Genomic DNA, 21,524 nt, shown 5'->3' with positions numbered 1-21,524 from the left:
AAATTTTAGTGAATTTTCAATAGTGCAGCCGTAGAAAATACATTCTGTAGACGAGAAGTTCTTGCTAATTTTCTGAAAATACTCACGTTCCAATTTGGCTCTACTTCTGGCTCATTTTGGTAAGATGAATTGTGCAAAGTATCATTTAAAGAAGAAGAAGAAAATAAAAAATTACCAAAAAAACTAAACATGATTTCCCATAGTCCTGTCTAATTCACAACTTCATGCATAGCTTAAGAAATTTGTAAGAACACTCAAATCAGAAAGTCAGATATAATACCAAATTTCATCATTCAAAACTCCTCAAAGGAATTTAATTCTTCCACAAGCCTGCCTATAATACTTGGATAAAAAGAGAGATTTTGCAGTTTGCTGCACATTTTTTGTTACGCTAAGCGTAAGGAAATTACAAAATTCACAAACTAATATCAAACCAAGACATTCTTATGAAATAGTTGTTACAGACAGACTCTGTTATTGCATCCCTGCATGCCAATACATCGATTTTCTTGTGAACATCTTTCTCCTGAGATCTTGTCCAACGATACCTGAGATAAAAATATAAACATCTTAGACACTAAATTGATAAATCCACATCCCGTGTATTTTGCTTAATACACTCAAATGGGAAATACCTTTTGGGAGTTCAACAATTAAAAGTTCTGCAGAAGGGGAGCTTTCCAGTATGTAGGACATGACATGTATAGGTATAGAGATCATCGCGTCCTTGCACATAACATTTATCCTTGAACGCTTAATATTTATCAAGAGTTGCTGCTCCTGTAAATGAGTAATTGCAAAACCAATTTAAACGATTTTTTCCCTTTTTTCTCTCAAGAATCAATCTGGGTTCGTCTGTTCGAATTCTTTTTTACATTAATGATTTGATAAACTCACAACATCTAATCTTTTACTGAATTTCAAGTTCAAGACATAAGTAAGAGTAAAAGTAAGGTCAGAAGATAAGCTTTATACCTTAGGATCGTCCAAATCCAATATCGTGATCTCAGAGACGTTACCCTCCAATAAGGGTGTAACAGTATTAATCGGAATTGTCAACACTGTATGTTTATCCTCTGCCATGAACTTTATATACCTCAAATTTTGAAATATAGAAGGTCCATATACTTGTAAATAAGGAATGGCAGATAGAATCTAGGAAAAGTCGAAATACATAAGTAAGTACATATTCAGAAACAGATTATCCTGAATACTGTTCGAAATAAGAAGAACTGCATGGAAAACTTAACATATAAACAATCTACTTTTATGATTTTAAATTTGAACACAATTAATGGAATTACTATCTTTAACTTCAATAAAATGGATATTTTCTTAAATTTGATCCTTCAATGCTAAAATTTGTGCTAGAAATCTAAGTCTTTAGACAATGAATTGACATTACTGAATTCTTTTATCATGCATAAACATTAAGTTCTGAAATACCTCAATCGTGTTCAGCGACAAAGCAAGAGACTTCACTTCACATAGTTGATGGAGCATACTCATACAAAATTCCGATGTCCTTCGCCTTCTCTCACTCACATCAACCATTGCGCACGCCGTTGGACAATACAAATCAATGCAAACTTCATCTAAACACCAGATATCCTCCTTGAAATCTACATTTGGAATATGACCTTGAAACTTAACCGAACAAAGCCTAGGCGCATTTACACTAATCATATGTTCATCAAAACATCTCCACGGACTCCTCCAATGCCTTATCTCCAAATTCTTAAGGTTCAAACATTTCACATCCAAAACCTTGACTTCACCATCAGGCCTTATTGAACACTTATTCAAAATCAATGTCTCAAGATTAGGACACCCCAAGAAAAGTTCACCATTATAGTTTTCGTCTGAAAACACAAAATTTTTTAGCCGTAAAACTTTTAATCCCGGCAATGCAAGCGACTTTGGCAACATTATACTACAACATGACACGTTATTGAGGCGTAAAATTCTCAATGATGAGGAGTTAAGCAACAAACTTGGCAATGTCAATGGCGAATGCTCATCAGCGTAAGCCCGGATTCTGAGATGTTCCACCTTGTGTTTCATCGCATAAGCAATACAATTATCAAGAAAGCCCGAATTCACCTGCTCTTTCAACGAAAGACGAAACATACTGAGATTGCTGTGTTCCCTGCGTTCAAGAACATGGTTAACAAACGACAAAAAACGATCAACAGAACATCCATGAAACTTGAAATCAAGACATTGAAGCGAAGTCCACAAAAGTCTGTAACGCTTAGACAACACAGAGGTTTTGATAGCTGATTCTGTATCGAGAAAGGACAGTATATGAATCAGAATACAGTCTGGTAAACTACTGAGTTTATCCTCATTAGATTCTTGTTTTTGATTTACAATTTTCTTGATTTTGGGTGCAACCATGATGATTTGGGGCTGATGATCAGAAGTTGAAAGGGTATTTATAATATCAAGAAATGGCTTCCCAATTCGAATTGTTCCCAAATAGATTCACAAATCAAAGTAACATCTTGGATCTTGCCTATCGTGAATTGGGGATTTGAATGCTCTGAGATTAGGTGTCTTCATCGAGCGGTGTGAAGGGGGCGAGGGAAGAGTGTTTGGCTAAACTTAAAAGGCTCAGTCATAAGTATTATTCCCTGATTGATGACCATTGTAAATAGAAATGGATACAAGAAAAATAATGTTTTGAAAAGTGATTTTTTGAAAAATAAGTAAGAAAATATTTGAGTTTATTTGTGTAAACATGGAGTTAAAAATAAGTATCAGAAATAAAAAGTTCAGACATAAAGACATGTTTGAGACCCATTGTCTAATTTTTATTTTTAAATTCATTTTCAACCACACACACATTCTCTCAATAAATTAATTTGTATGTAAATTCAAATCTTGCCATATTTTTTAACAACATATTCTCAAGAAATTTATTATTACTAAATTCAAATTTGATTAAAAAAATGGAGCACAATCAAGGGCTAAATGAATAAGAGAAAAATAGAAGAGAAAAAATAAAGCCGGTCAAATTTCAAGTATTTAATTTACAATTATGATACATGTATATAATAGTTTACATACACATGACGTGGTGAAATATGATTAAGTCGGAATTTCTTCAACAAAAATAAAAAATAAAAACTCTCATCTCTTTTTGACAACTCATTCGTATGTAACCATTATATTGATTTGATGCCATCAGTTTGAATTTATTCTTTCTAAATACTCTTAGAGATGTATATGTCCTAACCCATCATTGACTTGTCATTTCCACGGGAATTCGAATCAACTTTGATATTTCTAAATGAACGAACGGATCCCGCACTCAAAATTATGCGAAAAGTATCCGAATTAAATTATTCTTCCAATAATCCCCCACATAAATAAAAATTGAAAGAGACACATAAACGGGAAGCATAAAATTTTGATGATATAATTTAACAGTTGAAATCTATACAGGATGTTAATGAGATTATCAATGATTACAGAGATTGTCGAATATTACGACAATAGTACTATTATTATTATTGTATCATGTATAGAAATATTGTTTTTATTATATTTAAATTATATGTTAATATTAGTTAATATTGTAATTGATTGCTAACATATTTAGTGCTGATTTTGATTCTATATAAAGCGAGAACCTCTCACATCAAGGACATAAAATTTTATTGAATATTATTCAGTATATTTGACATGGTATTAGAGCGAATTTTATTTTATTTAGGTTAAACTTGCAAGCTCCTGTTCTTTAGTGAGCGACCTTGTGTCGCTCATCCGATCAAATTACCTTGTTTGTTTTTGTAAGTGCTTCAAAGTGCAAAAATGGATCCCTAGATATCGGCTTTTTAGTTGGACTTGGTGATTTCCAGCTATCTCCGTCCGGATGCCATCAGTCAACCCTTTATGACATAGTAATTAAAGGTCAATCATCACCTGGTCACATAGACATGGGTATCAAAGTAGTAACTTCATCTGTGCCTATAAACCCCCTATTTTGCTCTAAATTTACTACTTATCATAGTCTACGCCGACGTCCATAGTCCTATCTTGTGTTTTCGACATCGATTGCTAGTCAGCGTCCATAGTTGATCCTCTGTTCATCCAGGTCGAATGCAGATGGTCAAGTCTTGTTTCTTTCTAGCAGTGCCTCGTCTTGTTTAGATGCTATATGGTTCTCTTTGGTGCCGTTTGAAGGGAGTTCCAATCTCCGGCGTCTCTAAAGGTTGATTCATCGCTGCGACAAGCTAACTTCACATGAAAGTTGAATGAGAGAGCGAAGGTGGTGATCTTCTCTGTTTTGGGCCTCAATTGTTTATTGTACCTATGTGGTTTGGGCGGAACACGTGTTTTTTCCCCTTTGTGTTGAGCTTAAATTGATTTTGTTGGGTTTTGGAATTTGGGTCAATAATATCAAGTAATGGGCTTATTTCGGTTGGGCCATCTTTAGTCTTGAGATTTATTTTTGCTAAATTTCTTATAGTGGGCTCATTATTTTAGTTTTCTTTTGAGCTTTGTTATTTTTAATGAATGGGTTAGGTGTTGGAGATTTTAATAGATGCTTATGATTTATGAGCAATTGGATTATAAATTGTGGCTTTTCTTTGTGGGCTAATTTTGTGTAAGCTTTGGAATATGGCTTGATTTTCTTCCGATAAGAAACTTGTGGACCTTATTGATGGGTCATATGGATGAGAGAGACATGAGAGTGCAGATATTTGTGTTTTAATTGCTCGAATGATGAGCTAAAGTTTTGGATTCTCAAAGGAGGATTATCCTTTGATGGTTTTTGGATTCTCAGGAGAGGATTATCTTGGTGTACGCTGATTTGTGGGATTTCTTCAAACTGCAGCATCTTGGTCAGCGATATATTGCTGGAAATTTGGTCAGTGTATTGGCGTTAGAGCTTTTTTCGAAACACGAATTATGTGTTCGATTAAGTTCTCTCGACATATAGAGTTCACTGTGTGTGTCGGCACACTTCGTGGATTTCTTTTGGAAAGTCTTCTTGGGATGTGAGCTCGCTGAACTGTTTTTTTTTTTTTTAGTGTTCTTGGAGTGTCTTTGGAGTAGTTCTTAGTTGTTTCTACACTATTTGTTGTTCTTAATCTCTTGTCATCACTAATTTTCCTAGCTGATTGCTCTGATTTGGATTTCTTCTTCGTGGGCACAAGTATTGTCACTTTCGCTTGTTGATGATAACAAATTGATACTTTTACTAGCATCAGTTTGAGAGGGATATCAATGAGATTATCGAAGATTATAGAGATTGTTGAAGATTACAATTATATTATTACTATAATTGTATTACCATATTTAAATTATAGGTTACCATTGGTTAATATGGTAATTGATTGCTACCATATTTAGTGGTGATTTTTGTTCAATACAATAAGAGAACCTCTCACATCCAGGGACATCGAGTCTTGTTGAGTATTATTCAATATATTGGACATAGGATAAGTAGATATTGCCCTTTGAACCTTCCCTTATAAAAACTATATTTGCTTTATTAACTAACCAGTAGACACGATGTCTTTTAACTGTTCTTTCTTTTATTTAGATGAAGTACTCTATACAGAATTCTTTCATAGATAATTTAGTTCACATTGTTATGTGCATTGCTGGTCATAAACATACAACTAGTTTTACAAGAGTTTCTAAGAAATGAGCCAAACACAATTTCCTTAAAACGAACTCATTTCTCTCTCACATAGGTGATTTCTTATTACAAGTGACTTATATTACTCTACTCGATTTTTTATGCATAAGAACTACTAAAAGCGTATTACTTATCCTCCATCTTTACGGACATCATTGTTACATCATGGGAATGGGCAGAAAATGTTATCTCCTACAGTGATTCAATACATTCTTTACAATTAAGTTGTCCTTTGAGCCTAGATCTTGGGATCTCCAGCCAGCTATGTTAGGTTTCATTTGTATTAACTCATTCGTTCAAGGGCTTAAATTCGATTCCTTTCGATGACTTTCCAACTAACTCTTTATTTAATCCTTTGGTTAGTGATCCGCAATATCCTTTCGATGCAAATTGCTGAAGTTTTAACCATTTTAAAATATCTTCTAAGAAGCTGTATAGCCACTCTGTCTCTTCCTCAGATTTGTCTAAAAGCTATAAATTCTAATTCCATGGTATAGATGCACGTCTTAATGTGAATACAAATCCACTCATCGACTTTGGTCCTTTATATCAGAAATCTAATTATAATCAATATATCTTTCTATGGCTGCTGAATATCTGGTATATTACAATCAATAGCTACGAGTATATTTTAAGTATCTCAGAACTCTTAATACCTTTCTAGTGGTCAACTCTTGGATTGCTCATATATCTACTCATCAAGTTCACCAATCTTCCAATAATTCTAGAGTATTCTACCTTTCACATTTATTTTAGATGAATGCTAACTTGTATATATTGGTGTTCTAGTCATGCCAGAATCATTTTTGTTAATTTTTTTCCAAAATTTTGTCTACATAATATGATTGGCTTAGAACGAGTTCATCTGACAATCTTGAAATTTTAATTCCAAGTATAATATCAGTTGACCCCATAACTTTTTATATCAAATCTTGAATACAACATATTTTTGTAGATTTGATCATCTTATCGCTACTACCAACTGTAAACTTGTTGTTAATGTAAAGCCATAAATGACATAACTATCTTAGGTATCTTTGACACAAATGTGTTATCATTGAAAAAGTCAAAGATTTCAAATATGGACCAAGGAGAAAAAGTTGGTGCAAAAATACTCGCTAGCTGCACATTGAGTGCTCAAGCGCTCAAAATAAGAGCCTCGCTCGCTTGGCGCAGGACAACACTCGAGCGATGATGCGACGTATAGGAGTCCATTTCATGATTTTCCAACCATTTTTTAATCATATTAAACCTCTAAAATTGTCTATTATAAATATACATGTCGTATTTCATCCAAAGGGTGATTGAACATTATTTTCATTATAGAGATCAATATTTGAAGATCAAATGATCTCTTTATTCAACGCAATATCATTGTTCCATAAAGTTATCCTGAACATATTTTTGTTGGTTAAGCCTTGTTTTAAGTTAAGAAAATATTCCATTGAAGTTCAAATTCACATTCCGATATTCTTTTGCCTCAGCCACAGATCAAAACACAAAAGATTATTATATTGAACAACAAAAACCCTACATTCACATATGAATCTTCAGAGTTCTGAAGTTGGGAGAAGACACACTTGGAGTTTCAATGCTATGAAACAAGCTCATTCTTGGTGATCCATGCAGAGAGAAAGTAGTCCGAAATTGTTGGAAAGTGTAGGTCACACAACCAAAGGAGTTCATTGGTGATTTACTAATTAGATGGTCAGAGTCAGCTAAGGTTTAGCATTGTCTGGATTAATTATAAGTTAACTTTTCTTGTAGATTTTACTAGCAAGTTTTTAATCTTGAGAAGGGGTTTTCCTCCGTGATCTAGTGTTATTTACTTTATTGCTTTTGATCTATACGTTTATGTGATTATTTAAACTTAGGGTTAATTGGATTAATTACCTCAATCATTTAGAGATAATAAAAGTAATTTATTATTTTTTATTTTGTAGTTCTGCATGTTTAGGCCTAAATATTTCCCGACAAGTGGTATGAGAGCTTAATTATATTCCTTGACCTTATTTATCTAGATGAGTCAATCACTTTCCATTCTACCATACTTTGACGAAAAGTATGCATACTGGAAAGTTAGAATAAGAGCCTTTTTTAAATCTATGGATGAAAGTGTTTGGTTAGTGTACAAAGAGGTTGGGCTGCCTCTTCTACATCTGTTACAAATGTAGTTACCCCTACTGAGGTTTTCACTTGATCTAAGAGTGATTTAGATAAGTGTAATTGGAATAGTAGAGTTGTTCATACCTTATTTATAGCTATTTTTCTCGAGGAGTTTAACTGGGTATCTATTTTATGAATTATATAAGCAAGTAAATAACTATTCATGTTATTATATTTAAAAATCCATGAAAAACTGTTATCTCAAAAGAAAGAAAATTTCTATTCTCTCATCACATATTTTGCACGATTTTACATAATTTTAAGTGTGCATATTTGTTTTCACTCATTCCTCTCAGTGGTAATTACTATTTTTCATTTGTTATTCGTGACAAAAAAGGAGAAGATATTAGTACTTATTTGTATTTATTTTAGAAAGTTAAGTATATGAGTTAAGGCGAGAAATTTTTGAAATTAGATTTTGATATTTGTCTTGGGGAGAATCATAGTCATTCCTTGATACTTGATTGATTGATTATCTTACTAGCATGATTGGATATTTTGTTTATTTATATTATGTTACATGTTTTGTATAGTATTAATATCATTTCGTGTTGTTAGTTCGGGTATATATCTCAACTTGTCATGTTTAGATTCTAAGTTATTTGAGGCTTGTAATAGTATGTACGTTGGTGTTATACATATTCTAATTGAGTTATTTATCTAACTTAGTTATATATTTATTATAAGTTTCCTCTTTCCCTTCACGTGATATTATCGTTTTCATGTGTTTCAAGATACATGCATGTATGACAAGATTTGTGTTAAAGTCTGGGAAATCATTCTTTGGATAGATTGTTGTTAGGTTGTTTTGATTTTGACTTTGAAATAAAAGATTTTGTCACGGAATATCAAAGAGGGAGTTTTTTAGGTCCTACTTGTAATCGGCTATTTTCATATCCAAAATCACGTGTTATTGATAATTAAAGTCAAAATAATAATGGATTGGTAGTATAGTCCTTAAAGGAGTCAAAGATGTCGAATATGAATCAAGAAAAAAAAGTTAGCACAAAATCGCTTACTAGCCCTCGCGTCAGGAGTTTGGCCGCTCGTTGGGCACTAGGACAGTGCTAGAGCGATGGTGCGACATATATGAATCTGTTTCACAATGTTCTAGCCGTTTTTCAATCATATTCAACCTCAAAACACTAAATATTATAAATATTCATGTTGTACTTAGTCCAAAGGTTGATTGAACATTATTTTCATTATAGAGATCATTATTTTGAATGTCAATTGCACATTTCCAAAGATCTCCTTATTCAACGTAAGATCATCGTTTCATAAATTTGTTTTGAACATCTGTTGGTTGAACCTTGCTTCAAGTCAAGAGAATATCATTGAAGTTCAAATTCATATTCCAATATTCTTCTGTCTCAACCATAGTTCAAAACTCAAAAGATCATTAGATAAGATACCAAAAACCCCACCTTCACCAATACATCTTTAGAGTTAGAGTTCCAGTGCTCCGAAATGAGTTCATTCTTGGTGATTCGTGCAGAGAGAAAAGTAGGCCAAAGTTGTTGGCAAGTACGGGTTGCACAACTGAAGGACTTCCTTGGTGATTTACTAGTTGGGTAGCCAGAGTTAGCTAATATTTAGTGGTGTCTAGATTGTAACTTAATTTTTAGTGAATTTTATTGGCGAGTTTTCCTCGGAATTTTTAATCCCGAGAAGGGATTTTCCTTATTGATCATATCTGGTGTTATTTACCTTTTGCTCTGATCTATACGTTTATGTGATTATTTAAGCTTAGAGTTGATTGGGTTAATTATCTTAATAATCTAGAGATAATAAAAATGACTTGTTACTTTTAATAGGTTAATTCTATACTTCTCGAAACTTTCATGCCACATTTCAGTGTTGAGGACCCCACGGATTGTCCCATGTAGATTTCTTCCTCTAAATCTCTATTCAAAAAGGTAATTTTAACATCATTTGATATGCTTCAAGATTTTGCAGAGTTCTAATCGTAAGTATCATCTTAAGATGTTATTCTGGTCGCTGAAGGATATAAATCAAAGTAATATAGGCTTTCTCATTATTTGTAACCCTTTATATTTGTCTATCCTTATACTTCTCGATGGTCTATTTGCTTTCATTTCCTTTTGAAAATTCATTTGTAGCTTTAAGGTTTGCTTATTTAGGGAAGATCAACAGCGTGTACGATTTTGCAAAATAGAATCCATTTCACTTTTATTGGCCTCTTTTTACTGAGGTCCTTTTTGAAGAGTTCACGGCTTCTTGGATGTTTTGAGGTTCACTTTTAACATATAAGTCAGAAAAATAGGACCATAAGATTTTTCTTCTATTTCTATTTTGCTACGTTGATAATAACACAATTTGTCACGTTTCCATCGATTTATAATTGTATTTGCATGATATATTAATGCCTAAACGTACTAAGTACCCTTATATTTTGATTTAGGTTGCAAATGGATGAATACAATAGAATTTAGAAGAAAAGAGCGAAAAAGGACTAAAGTGAAACAAAGTGAATGTTCAGGGACCAAGTTGCAAATAATCTAAAAATGAGACGGCGATGGAATGATGATTCGAGAAAGCTAGGAGTCCACTGGGTGCAATCAAAAGTCAAAAGAAGTTAAAAATGACCATAATATTTTCACAAATCAAATTCCAACCGTATAAAGATTTTCCAGATTTTCAGTCGGTGATTGAGATCCACTTTTGACCTTGTAAACATTTGAATTTTGTTAGAAAATTTGTAGCCCCTTTGTGTTAGCTTTCTAACGCACTTTGAATTACATTAATCGAATATCGAGAGAGAAAGTTATTGCCAAAATACAGAATACAATCGCACAGAACAATTTTTGGCCGAATCTTTAAGTTTACTTATTATGTTCAACCTCTTTCAAAAAAAATTTTGGCACTCGGTTTTAAGTCCTAATTCGACCAAAACACGGCCCCCTCATCTCCTATCTCTTTTCTCTCATTTTGGGCACAAGAACTCCATGGAAAAGTAAATTAATCGGTGAAGCCATGAAGGAATTCGGTTAGATTTGAGAATTTCATTGTCTTTTATTATGTGTAAGGTGTTTTTCATTGTTGAAAAATTCTAAATCTAGATTTCTTATGTTATTGGATATGTTTTGGAATTAGGTTAATTCACATTAGATTTTTATGAATTCAATCATGTTTTCTTCATTGAATAATCGAAATATTTATTGAAAAAAGAGAGAGAGAGAGAGAGAGAGAGAGAGAGAATTTTTTATTTTTATTTTTAAGTGATATGATTCTTTACCATTATATACTTGATGTATATAATTGCTTTGGGATCTAATTTTAATAAATCATTGTGGAATTATATTGTGAAAGAAACCTAGATTTGGAATTACTAAAGAAATTAAATAAGGGCTTGAATGTGTTGGGATGAAAACCTTTAATTGAGTATTCTCATGCAAAATTGACATTGATTGAACCCATCTAATTAAAGGAATTCTGGCGCTTCACTATTTCATACATTGATATTAATTCTTTATATCAATTTCTAAATCATCCTCACATAAAGTTACGAAAACCCTAGTTTGTTTCATCCTTTGTGAAACTTTCCATCTCCTTATGGAATCGGCACCCCAAAACTATATTACAATTACCGCGTTATTCTTTGAGCGTAACTAAATTTTGGTGCCATTACAAGGAGACGGTACAAATAATTGAAAGATTCTCGAGCAAAATGGTGATTTCGTTCATCTTCTACATTTTTTTAGTTAGTTTAGTTTATTTTCTTAGTTATTTTGTTATCTCTCATCTAGTTTCATTTTTTTTTATGTCTTATGAACAGGCATCAAGACGAGTGAGGGTGATTCATTGCGAGGTCTCAACTAGTGTTTGAATCACTTTCAACCCTCTCTTTGATTCTGCATTTATTTGCAAGAGTATCACATTACATAACACAATGACTGATAATGAGCCCTATAGGACTTTGCATGATTACCTTTACCCAACACACACATCTACACCGTCATGCATCATCTTTTATCTAATGTGTCACTATAGACCTCAAACTAGGAACGATCCAACTTCTTCCCACTTTTCACGATCTTGAAAATGAACTCACATACTTGCATAATAGGGAATTTGAAGAGGTGGTTGCAACTTTTCACAATCAACGTGGTACAATGGATGTAGTCAGGCATAAATTTTCCTCGTTCTCTCTTATGCAAAAAGCTAGCTATATTCATTGAGATCACGCTCGATTGGGACTTAGGGCGAAATGACTCAAACATTCTTTGGCAAGTACTTTCTCCACCACAAAACAACTGTATCGAAAAAGCAAATCTTTCTTTTACTCAAAAGGAGAGTGAAACTTTATATCAAGCATGGAAAATGTACAAATAATTGCAAGCCATCTGCCCTAACATGGTTATGAAAGTTGGTGCATTGTGAGTTATTTCTATGAAGGATTATTACCTAGGGACCATCAATTTGTTGAAATGATGTGTAATGGGAAATTTTTGTAAAAAGATCCGGATAAGGCCATAGACTATCTAGATGACTTAGCCGAAAAAGCCCATACTTGGACTGGACTTAGTGCTACTGAAAGTACTAATAGGTCACGACCCACTGAAAACTCCAATAGCAGAGGTATTTATCATCTTAGGGAGGAAGACAACCTGAAAGAAAAGGTAAAAGCCCTCACTAGAGAACATGAAGTCCCACGTGTTAAGAATTAAAAAACAACTCGACCTATTTCCCGTGTTGAGTCTTTAGAGCCTTGTTTTGTATTAAAGAGAGTGATCACCCGGCACTGGAGTGTGCCATTTATGCTAAGATAAGGGAACTTTATGAGAAACACTGTAATGCTTTAGGTGTATATCAAAAGCCTTACATCCCTTACTCCGATACTTACAACCCAAGGTGGCGAAATCATCTCAACTTTAGCTGGATGTCCAAGAACTAACAACCTACCCAATCCAATAGAGCTTACAATGCATCCCCCATCAACCCACATCCTCTATGAATTCCTTATAAGACATCTTACGTGCATTCATAATAGCACAATGTAAGACTAATATGAAGTTTGAGACTATGATTATCCAAATTGTTGAGGAAAACAAAGAAATAAAAACTCATATGTCCAAACTCACTAATGCCTTAGCTATAAGGCAATGTGGAAACTTTCCTGCACAAGCTCAACCAAATCCTAAAGGACAACATATGGCACAAACCTCAGGCTCAGGACAATACTACATTAAGGAAGTTAATGCCATAACTACTCGATTTGGAAAAGTTATAGAACAACCCTCGAACCTAGGGAAAATGAAAATGACCCCAGTAGCTCAGAAGAGAGTATCACTAGTGAGGAGGTAGTGAATAATCCATCTAAAGTACCATTCCCTCAAGCTCCCAAGTCTATCTCAAAACCTACTGGACAATAAAGTGAAATCCTAGAACACCTCAAACGGGTAAAAATCAATCTATCTCTCCTGCACATGATTTCACAGGTTCCTACATATGTTAAAGTCCTTAAGGATTTATGCACTGTAAAAAGGAAACATCACGTTAAGAAAATTGCTTTCTTGACTGAACAAGTGAATGCGGTAATTGAGCAAAGGATTCCACCCAAGCATAAGGACCCTGGTTGCCCCACTGTGTCTTGCACATTGGGAACCATGAGTTTGCACAAGCTCTTCTCGATTTAGGGGCTAGTGTCAGCATCATTCCTTATTCTATATACTCAACGTTAGGTCTAGGTGGGATCAAACCTACTTCTGTGGTACTGCAATTAGTTTATCGATCCACTATTAAACATACTGGAGTAGTTGAGGATGTGTTGGTACAAATTGACAAATTTTGCTATCCCACGGATTTCTTAATATTGGACTTGAAACTTGATGGTGAATGTTAACTCTAAGATTCTCATTATTCTTGGTAGACCTTTTCTTGCCACGGTTAATGCTCTTATTAATTGCAGAAATGGTCTAATGAAACTATCATTTGGGAATATGACCTTAGAAGTCAACATTCTTCACATCGTGAAGCAACCCGAGGAAGATGATGAGTTTTATCAAACATTCATGATTGATGCACTGATTCAATAGAAAGCACCTGCGATTATAGACCCCGACCCTTTGAGCTCTTTTCTTTTAAACTCTGAAATTCCGACAGGATATGATGATGAGGAGTATGCTGATATCTGTGCTGCTTTTGATGATTTACAGAATTATGGAATATCATCGGTGCTTATCTCCAATGAGTTTGGTGCAATGCAAAGAAGATTGCAAATGTCTTGGCTAGATGCTGGCTAAAGAAGGCAATACTGGGTCGAGCCAACAACAATAAACAAATGCACTGCTTGAAAGGCAATCCAAGGGGAGTTCGTTCCCTTATCTTTCTTTTTATTTTTATTTTTGGCATTCTTTTTAAGTTTATTCCATCCATTATTCACTACATTCTTTTTATCTTGGTTCAACTTCCACTTTCTCTTCTAGTCCTTGGTCCTGATTATGATCACATTTAGAAGAAATTGCTTCATTTTTGAATTTGTACGAAAATACATGCTCAAAGAGTGAACCAATTCTGAATTCCATCATCATATTTAGTGCACAACTGAGATTTTAGACTATGCATAAGAAATTGATAAACACTACTACGTGTATAGTAAATGAAAATGCAATCTACAGCTTTTTGGGTCTATCTTTACCTCCATGGTATTGGTATAACCAATTTATCAAGACACCTCCATGCTTATAAGTATTTATTAATGGACTTCCTTCCTTTCCAAAACTTATGGGGCTCTTTTTGTTTTCTTTTGGGATACCTTATTTAAAGGATAATTTACCAATAGCACAACTCTCCCTACATGCTCAGAGGTAACCAAGAACATACTAACATAGCATTCATCATTTCTTTTTAAGTACGATTTTTTCGTTCAGTAACAACATTTTGCTGGAGTGAATAAAGTGACATGGTTTCAATTATGACTTCGTATTATGGACAGAATTCAGCAAATGGTACTTCATACTGACCACCTCAGTTTCTTTTCAATGCCTTTATCTTCTTGTTTCTTTAATTTTCAAATTTATTCTTATAGGCAACAAATTGCTCTATTGATTTGTCCTTATTTTTAAGCAAATACACATAACAGTATTTTGTACTATCATAGATAAAAGTAATGAAATAATTGTTGTCGCATCTTATTTATACAAATTTTAAGTCACATATGTTATTGTTAATTTAATCACGTAGTTCTATATTTTTTCAATTGATGAAATGGTGACACTCAATTTTACCTCAATACAAGTTTTGCCCTTCGTTTAGAATCAATATGGAATGTGAGTATATAATTCAAGTTAACTTATCTATGCATAGTATCATAATTAGCATGTCCGACTTTACCATGTCACAATTGGAAGATTCAAGCAAATAAGCAGAATAATTTGTTTTATTCATGGTTAACAACCATTACATTGAGTTTAAACAGTCCATCAAACGCCTAATCCTTTCTAACAAACATTTCACTCTTAGACAAAATAATTTTGTCCAACTTCAACACAATATGGAAACCATGCTTATTTAGAAGCATATCGGACACTAGGTTCTTTTGGATTTCTACTGTACACAACACATTGTTAATAGTCAGCTTGTTCCCAAAATCATCTTCAAAGCCATATTTCCTTAACCCTTGATTTTAAGAGTTGTTGAACTTTTCATGAACAAATTTTGCCCATTCTCAGTTGCTTCGAATGAAGTAAACAACTCTTTATCAAAGCAAACATGTCTCGTAGTATCGATGTTAATTCACCACTCTTTTGGGTTTGAACTCATCAAATTCACTTCAGAAATAATGGTTGCAAGATTTATATCAGACATATCATGTGTCATGTAGTCAACCACATTTGCTTCTTTCTTATTGTTCTTTTTTGGCAATCTGTACTCCGAAGATTTATGGCCTACTTTGTCATAGTTGAAGCGTTTTCCTTGAGACTTTTTCTTATAAATTTACTCTTCAGTCTTAGCTTAGCCACTTTGTGAACAAATGGTCCTAACTTGTCCTTAAAGGTCTTAGAAGTTTAACCATGCTCCACAACATTGGCTTTAGCGACTACAGGATTGAACCCTTTATTTTTTGAATTTCTACTGTCTTTTTCAATTCGATGTCTAACAATCAACTCTTCAATGTTCATTTCCTTTCGCTTGTACATAAGATAATACTTGAATTTTTTCGACGTCGGAGGCAACTTTCAATAATTGCAGCCACAGGAAAGTTTTACCCAAAATCATCCCCTCAGCATGGACCTCATGAAGAATCATTTGAAACTCTTGTACTTGACTGATTATAGTTTTTAAGTCAACCATCTTATACTCTAAAAGAATTGGCCAACAATAAATTTCTTAGCTCTGACATCCTCAATCCCATATTTTTGGTCCAAAATTCCCTCAATTCCTTAGCCGTTTACCTCATACTATATTTATAGTGGATCGATTAAACTGTTCATGATATAGTTACGACACATGAAATTAGAATGGTTCCCAGCATTAAGTGCACTAATAGCTTGGACATTTCCCTTATCCTCATTGAGTTTCAAAGCAGTCCGAGTCAAGAACCTCGCAAGATTAGATGTGGTTAGATGAAACAAAATATTCTGTTGCAACCCTCTGAAATTCGAACCATCAAACTTCTCCAATTTTTCCCATGATTAACCGAGATAGTTACAACATGGCTAGTTGTTTAAGCCATTGTTTGTGTCACAACATGGCTTGATTAGCAATAGGACTAGGAACTTGAGACACATTCGAGTTAATTTGTTTGTCATTTCTAAAAAATCAAACCAATATTAATATTTGAATCATATACTGAAAAGAATAGGATAAGCTAATGACGACAGAACATAAAGAAAGAAGCTAGCAAATCGAGGTTTGTGCAAACACAATGTCCATAAAACAGATTCACTCCCTCAGCGTAAGCACTTGAGATTTTTTTGACCGTCTGTTTCCCATAATACATTAGAGGACCCTGCAGAAGTTGAGCACTGAATTTCTAAATTGGTGAACTAAATTTGCATTTGAACTATACCACCAAAGCTTAGATAGAAAGACAGAAAATTATGGAAATTATTTTCAAACAATGAAAAAAATTTGTGCACAACAGAGAGGAAAACCAACTATATAAATAGGTTCTTATGTGAGGCATAATAGATTGGGAGTTATAGGTGTTACAACCTTTATCACCATCATTAACTTGACTGTTAAATTTCTCCATTAATAGATAATAACCATAGAAGCTTTAGGAGTTGAAAAACTATTTAGAAGAAAAAAATAAAATAAAAATTTATAGAAAATAAAGGCAAAACGAAGACGTTTCTATTAGGGCTGGACAAAACTCTCGAAACGAACCGAACTCGACGGTTCTTCTCAAATTAAATGCCGAACGGGTATTTGAATCAAGAACCGACGGGTATGGTTCGGTTCTCAGTTCTAGGCCAAGACCCGAAGAACCGAATAAGAACCGAATCTCCGTAATTTTTTTAATTAATTTATTTTAAATAAGTAAAATTATTTTATTTTTTCTAAATAAATTTGTTAACTAATTAATTTAGTTCAAACCACAAAATATGATTTTCCTATTTCTAATTTTCAGTTCAAAATCAACTTAATCAAATTTACCCCAATTTTATTCAAATATGTTATTCTACTGTAGTGTCATTTCTACTGGAGAAAATCGAATTAAAACTCCATAATATCTCTCTTAATTATTTTAAGCTCACTATCTTTCTCTTTCTGTGATTTTAATAATCAAATTTATGAAGAATTCAGCAAAGAGAGACGTGAAACATATAAGATTGAACTACGTTATTTTGTAAGAGCTAATATTGAACATATCATTAATTAAATTAACGTAACTTTGTATATATTAAAAAATTTAATTATAATACGGAACCGAATGGAACCGAACCGGATCGAACCGAACCGAATGGAACCGAACCCGAACGGTTCCGTAATTAAATTTGGACCCGACGGTTCCACTTACTAAATACTCGAAAATTTCGAGTTGGCTCGGTTCTCGTTAGAACCGAACCGAACCGGATCATGTCCAGCCCTAGTTTCTATGGGGCCAATTTTGATCTGTTCGATAGGACATTCGTGTAGGCATGTTGTATCTGTACACAAGTTCAAGGTCCAAAGTACTAATTTGGTCTATGATTTGCATCTATACACACACATGGAGAGAGCCTCTATACTAAGTATGATTACACCATTCCAAAATGTAGTCATATATAAACTAGTTATTGCCTTTGTCATTTTCTTACGTGGGACAAGCTAAAATAGTTTTCCTTTCTACACGTAAACATCTTCCAATAATCCACTTTGAACTCCAATTCCTCATTTACCTGATTATTATTTATGGCAGATAATTATATGATTCATGTTTTCAAAGATGAGAACACAAATCAACTTTGATCTTCCAAAATGAATGAACAGGTCCCACTCAAAACTATGCCAAAATTTGCCCAACTAAGTCATTTTCCCAACACATTAAACTTTAAAAAATAAACTTCTAAAAACTTTACAAAATAGTGTAGCCCTATGGTTGTTGTAGTGTTGGTGATTTAGGTCCTGGAAGTGGTGGTTTATGGTGGCAGAAGGTAGTGGTGGAGGTGGTATGGAGGCTCAATTCTGAGCGTTGTGGTGGTCGATAGGATGGGTTAGGGTTTTGCAGGTGGTGGCTTACTGTTGAGGCAAATCGTGCTGATCTTGTGGTGGTGGTGGTGAAAGTGATAAGATGATGGCATTGGTTAAACTTGGTATGTTACAAGTAATTGTGACGGTGACAGAGGTATAACATGGTACGTTACAAGAGACAGGGACAATGATGAAGATAGGAACTAACAATTTGTTACAAATGGTGACATTGAATAGGTAGTAATCCATTATAAAAAATTTGCTTTTTGGAGGAATATTTTGATTAGTTATCCCCCGTTTGGCCCACTATTTCAAATTTAATGAGTGGGATAGTGTTTATTTATTTATTTATTATTTATTATTTTTTTAAAAGAATGGGTGGTTCAAAAAGAAGAAATTATTTTCGATTTAGGTGTAATATTATTTATGAAAGACTATGGTTAGAAAGAAAAATAAAATTTAATTTAAACGGGGATTTAGTTTATTAGTGTGAAGCGACTAAATATATATACAAAACTATTTAGGGATTCTAGCCTAATTCCACATATTTTTATAGATTTTAGCGGATTTCAGGTTTATAACTTGCGTTTGATTTTTATGAAAAATAATAATGATACAATTTGTGCATAATGGTAATAAAAGTAAAAAAGACCACAAACTTAAATACACGTCACGCGCCCCCATTGAAATAAAACAATTTGGCTAATATTTATAATAACATAACAATATTTTCTAAAGTAAAATTTGTAACATCAAGTATTTCAGGATACGATAATTAAAATATGAGTTGAGGAAAACTTTGTTTTAAAGTTTTGCACTCACTAAATTATATAACTACAGATAAATAAATATAGACACGTGAAAAAAAAGGGTAAAGGGAGATCGGAGAGTAGGGTTGGACAAAACTCCCGAACCGACTCGAATCGAGCTGTTCCTTTTAAGTTAGTTAAATACTCGAACGGATATCTGAATCGAGAACTGACGGGTTCGATTTGGTTCGGTGCTCGATTCTAGATCAAGAACCGAATTTCCTTAATTTTTTTAATTAATTCATTTTAAATAAGCCAAATTATTTTATTTTTCGAAATAAATTTGCTAAGTAGTTAATTTAGCTCAAACCCAAAAATATAATTTTTCTATTTCTAATATTCAGTTCAAAGTCAACTTAATCAAATCGACCCCGATTTTATCCAAATATATTACTCTACCGTAATGTCATTTCTACTGCTCTGGAGAAATCAAATTAAAGCTCGACAACATCTTTCTTAATTACTTTGAACTCGCTTTCTTCTTCTTCTTGTGATTTTAACAATCAAGTCTATTAAGAACTCAGTAAAGAGAGACACAAAAATCACATAAAATTGGACTGTTTTATTTTGTAAGAGCTAAAATTAAACATATCATTAGTTGAATTAATATAATTTTGTAAATATTAAAAAAATTTAAGTATAATACAGAATTGAACTGAACCGAATGGAATCAAACTCGAACGGTTTCATAATTAAATTTGGACCCGACCGTTCCTCCTATTAAATACCAGAAAATTATGAATCCGATTCGGTTCTATTTAGAACCGAATCGAATTGGACCATGTTCAGCCCTATTGGAGAGGAGGAAGTATAAATGATGACCAAGGTCGGAGTTGGAGGCTCAGACATGTGATCGTGACATGGCACTTTGAATCACGAGCGTCAACGCATGGACATGATGGAAGTACTTGACACCATAACTATTCAACCCATAAAGACATTGTTATGCAAAAGCGAGAATATACAATATAAAAAATAAGAAATTCATCATATCATGAGTACAAGAGATCCATCCAATCCCTATGCTACCTTCATAATATTGGTTTCACCATATATATCACACCGTGAACATTTTGAGCCTCGTCAAATAGAATTTGGATCATCGTACTCTAATAGAGATGCCTTAATGAATAGTATGGTGGGTGCCACACGATCTCCATTTCTCCAGGTGAGTATCCACTTAATTCGTACCCATTGTGAGACAGAATTTTGGGTCTCACTTTGGATCATCGTACTCTAATAGAGATGCCTTAATGAATAGTATGGTGGGTGCCACACGATCTCCATTTCTCCATGTGAGTATCCACTTCATTCGTTCCCATTGTGAGACAGAATTTTGGGTCTCACTTTGGAGTCCTATACTTCAAAACATAAAACCCTAGTATAAAATGATATTCTTCTACTTTGACATCATCATTTTTTACTTCTACTCTTTTCATTCGATAACGAACTTGGAATTATTAATCCGATGGTACTTGACGCAATATTTTTCGATAATCCAAAAGGAATATTTAAGATACCACGGTTATCGATAATAATGTCAACTGCTTTAGTTTTAATTACATTCTTCATGTACATATATGCAACCGAATATATAAATGCAACATTTCCGATGATATCAAGGATGAAATTACCATCAACAGTTAATGATAGCGTTTCAGTGAGATTATTTCAGTGTCGAACAATTTGTCGATGAGTGGTGACACCACCACCTTGTTTATATGCACTATATTATCATAAATAATTACTGATGAGGTGCATCGATGATATTAGTATAGGTAAATCTTTTTTTTTTTCCCTTAAGCTATCTAAACCACTAACAAATATTAAATTTTCTTCATATCACTTACAATAATATCTTCAGTGAATACGTATATAACTTTTATTGGTGATTATTTGCTCAATTTAATTTGTTATTATTTTTTAAAAGATCCCATAAATTTATTTATTTCTTTATTTATTATTATTACTAATTTTTTTTTTTTTTTTTTTTTTGGGACTAGGGACCGTGAATTGATTGAGCAGCCTCTAAAACTCGTATATATCTAACACTTATACCCGTAGAACTAGGAGGAGGAGACAGTGAAGAGTAGAGAATCATAAGCTTCACCCATCTTACCTTAGCTTCTAGGTCAAAAGCATACCATTTGGAGCGAATGATAGTTGTTGCTTTCAGAAAATGGACCACATGATTTGGATGAGAAAGCTCTGCCATTTTTTTGGGATTTTAATTAGGTCAAAAGCATACCATA

General features: G+C 33.4%; 1 protein-coding gene across 2 annotated transcripts; it reads right to left on the bottom strand.

Annotated features, from left to right (window-relative positions):
* Positions 1-257: 257 nt before the first annotated feature.
* LOC111372184 (F-box/FBD/LRR-repeat protein At2g04230-like) lies at positions 258-2,638 on the bottom strand. Of its 2 annotated transcripts, XM_022994388.1 has the most exons (4): positions 1,447-2,637; positions 976-1,155; positions 636-780; positions 258-548 (listed from the first exon to the last, which is right to left on the bottom strand). In XM_022994388.1, exons 1-4 carry the CDS (start codon positions 2,398-2,400, stop codon positions 475-477), a joined length of 1,353 nt encoding a protein of 450 aa, XP_022850156.1. In that variant the 5' UTR covers positions 2,401-2,637; the 3' UTR covers positions 258-474. The 2 variants fall into 2 exon arrangements, with proteins under 2 accessions (XP_022850156.1, XP_022850157.1); XM_022994389.1 differs by lacking the exon at positions 976-1,155 and having other exon boundaries at positions 1,447-2,638.
* Between the last annotated feature and the right edge of the window lie 18,886 nt (positions 2,639-21,524).

Source organism: Olea europaea, chromosome 23 (assembly GCF_002742605.1).
Source record: "Olea europaea var. sylvestris chromosome 23, O_europaea_v1, whole genome shotgun sequence".
Classification (NCBI taxonomy): Eukaryota; Viridiplantae; Streptophyta; class Magnoliopsida; order Lamiales; family Oleaceae; genus Olea; species Olea europaea.
Note: the sequence above shows the minus strand (reverse complement) of the source record. Positions and strands in the feature narration are given on the sequence as shown.

What these genes read in the sequence shown, in the direction of transcription:
- LOC111372184 (XM_022994388.1), bottom strand. Translation starts at nt 2,400, where the DNA reads ATGGTTGCACCCAAAATCAAGAAAATTGTAAATCAAAAACAAGAATCT. An exon ending in TGTCGCTGAACACGATTGAG is followed by an intron (nt 1,156 to 1,446) that starts GTATTTCAGAAC and finishes GACTTTTCCTAG; the next exon opens with ATTCTATCTGCCATTCCTTA. An exon ending in AATTGTTGAACTCCCAAAAG is followed by an intron (nt 549 to 635) that starts GTATTTCCCATT and finishes TTTTTATCTCAG; the next exon opens with GTATCGTTGGACAAGATCTC.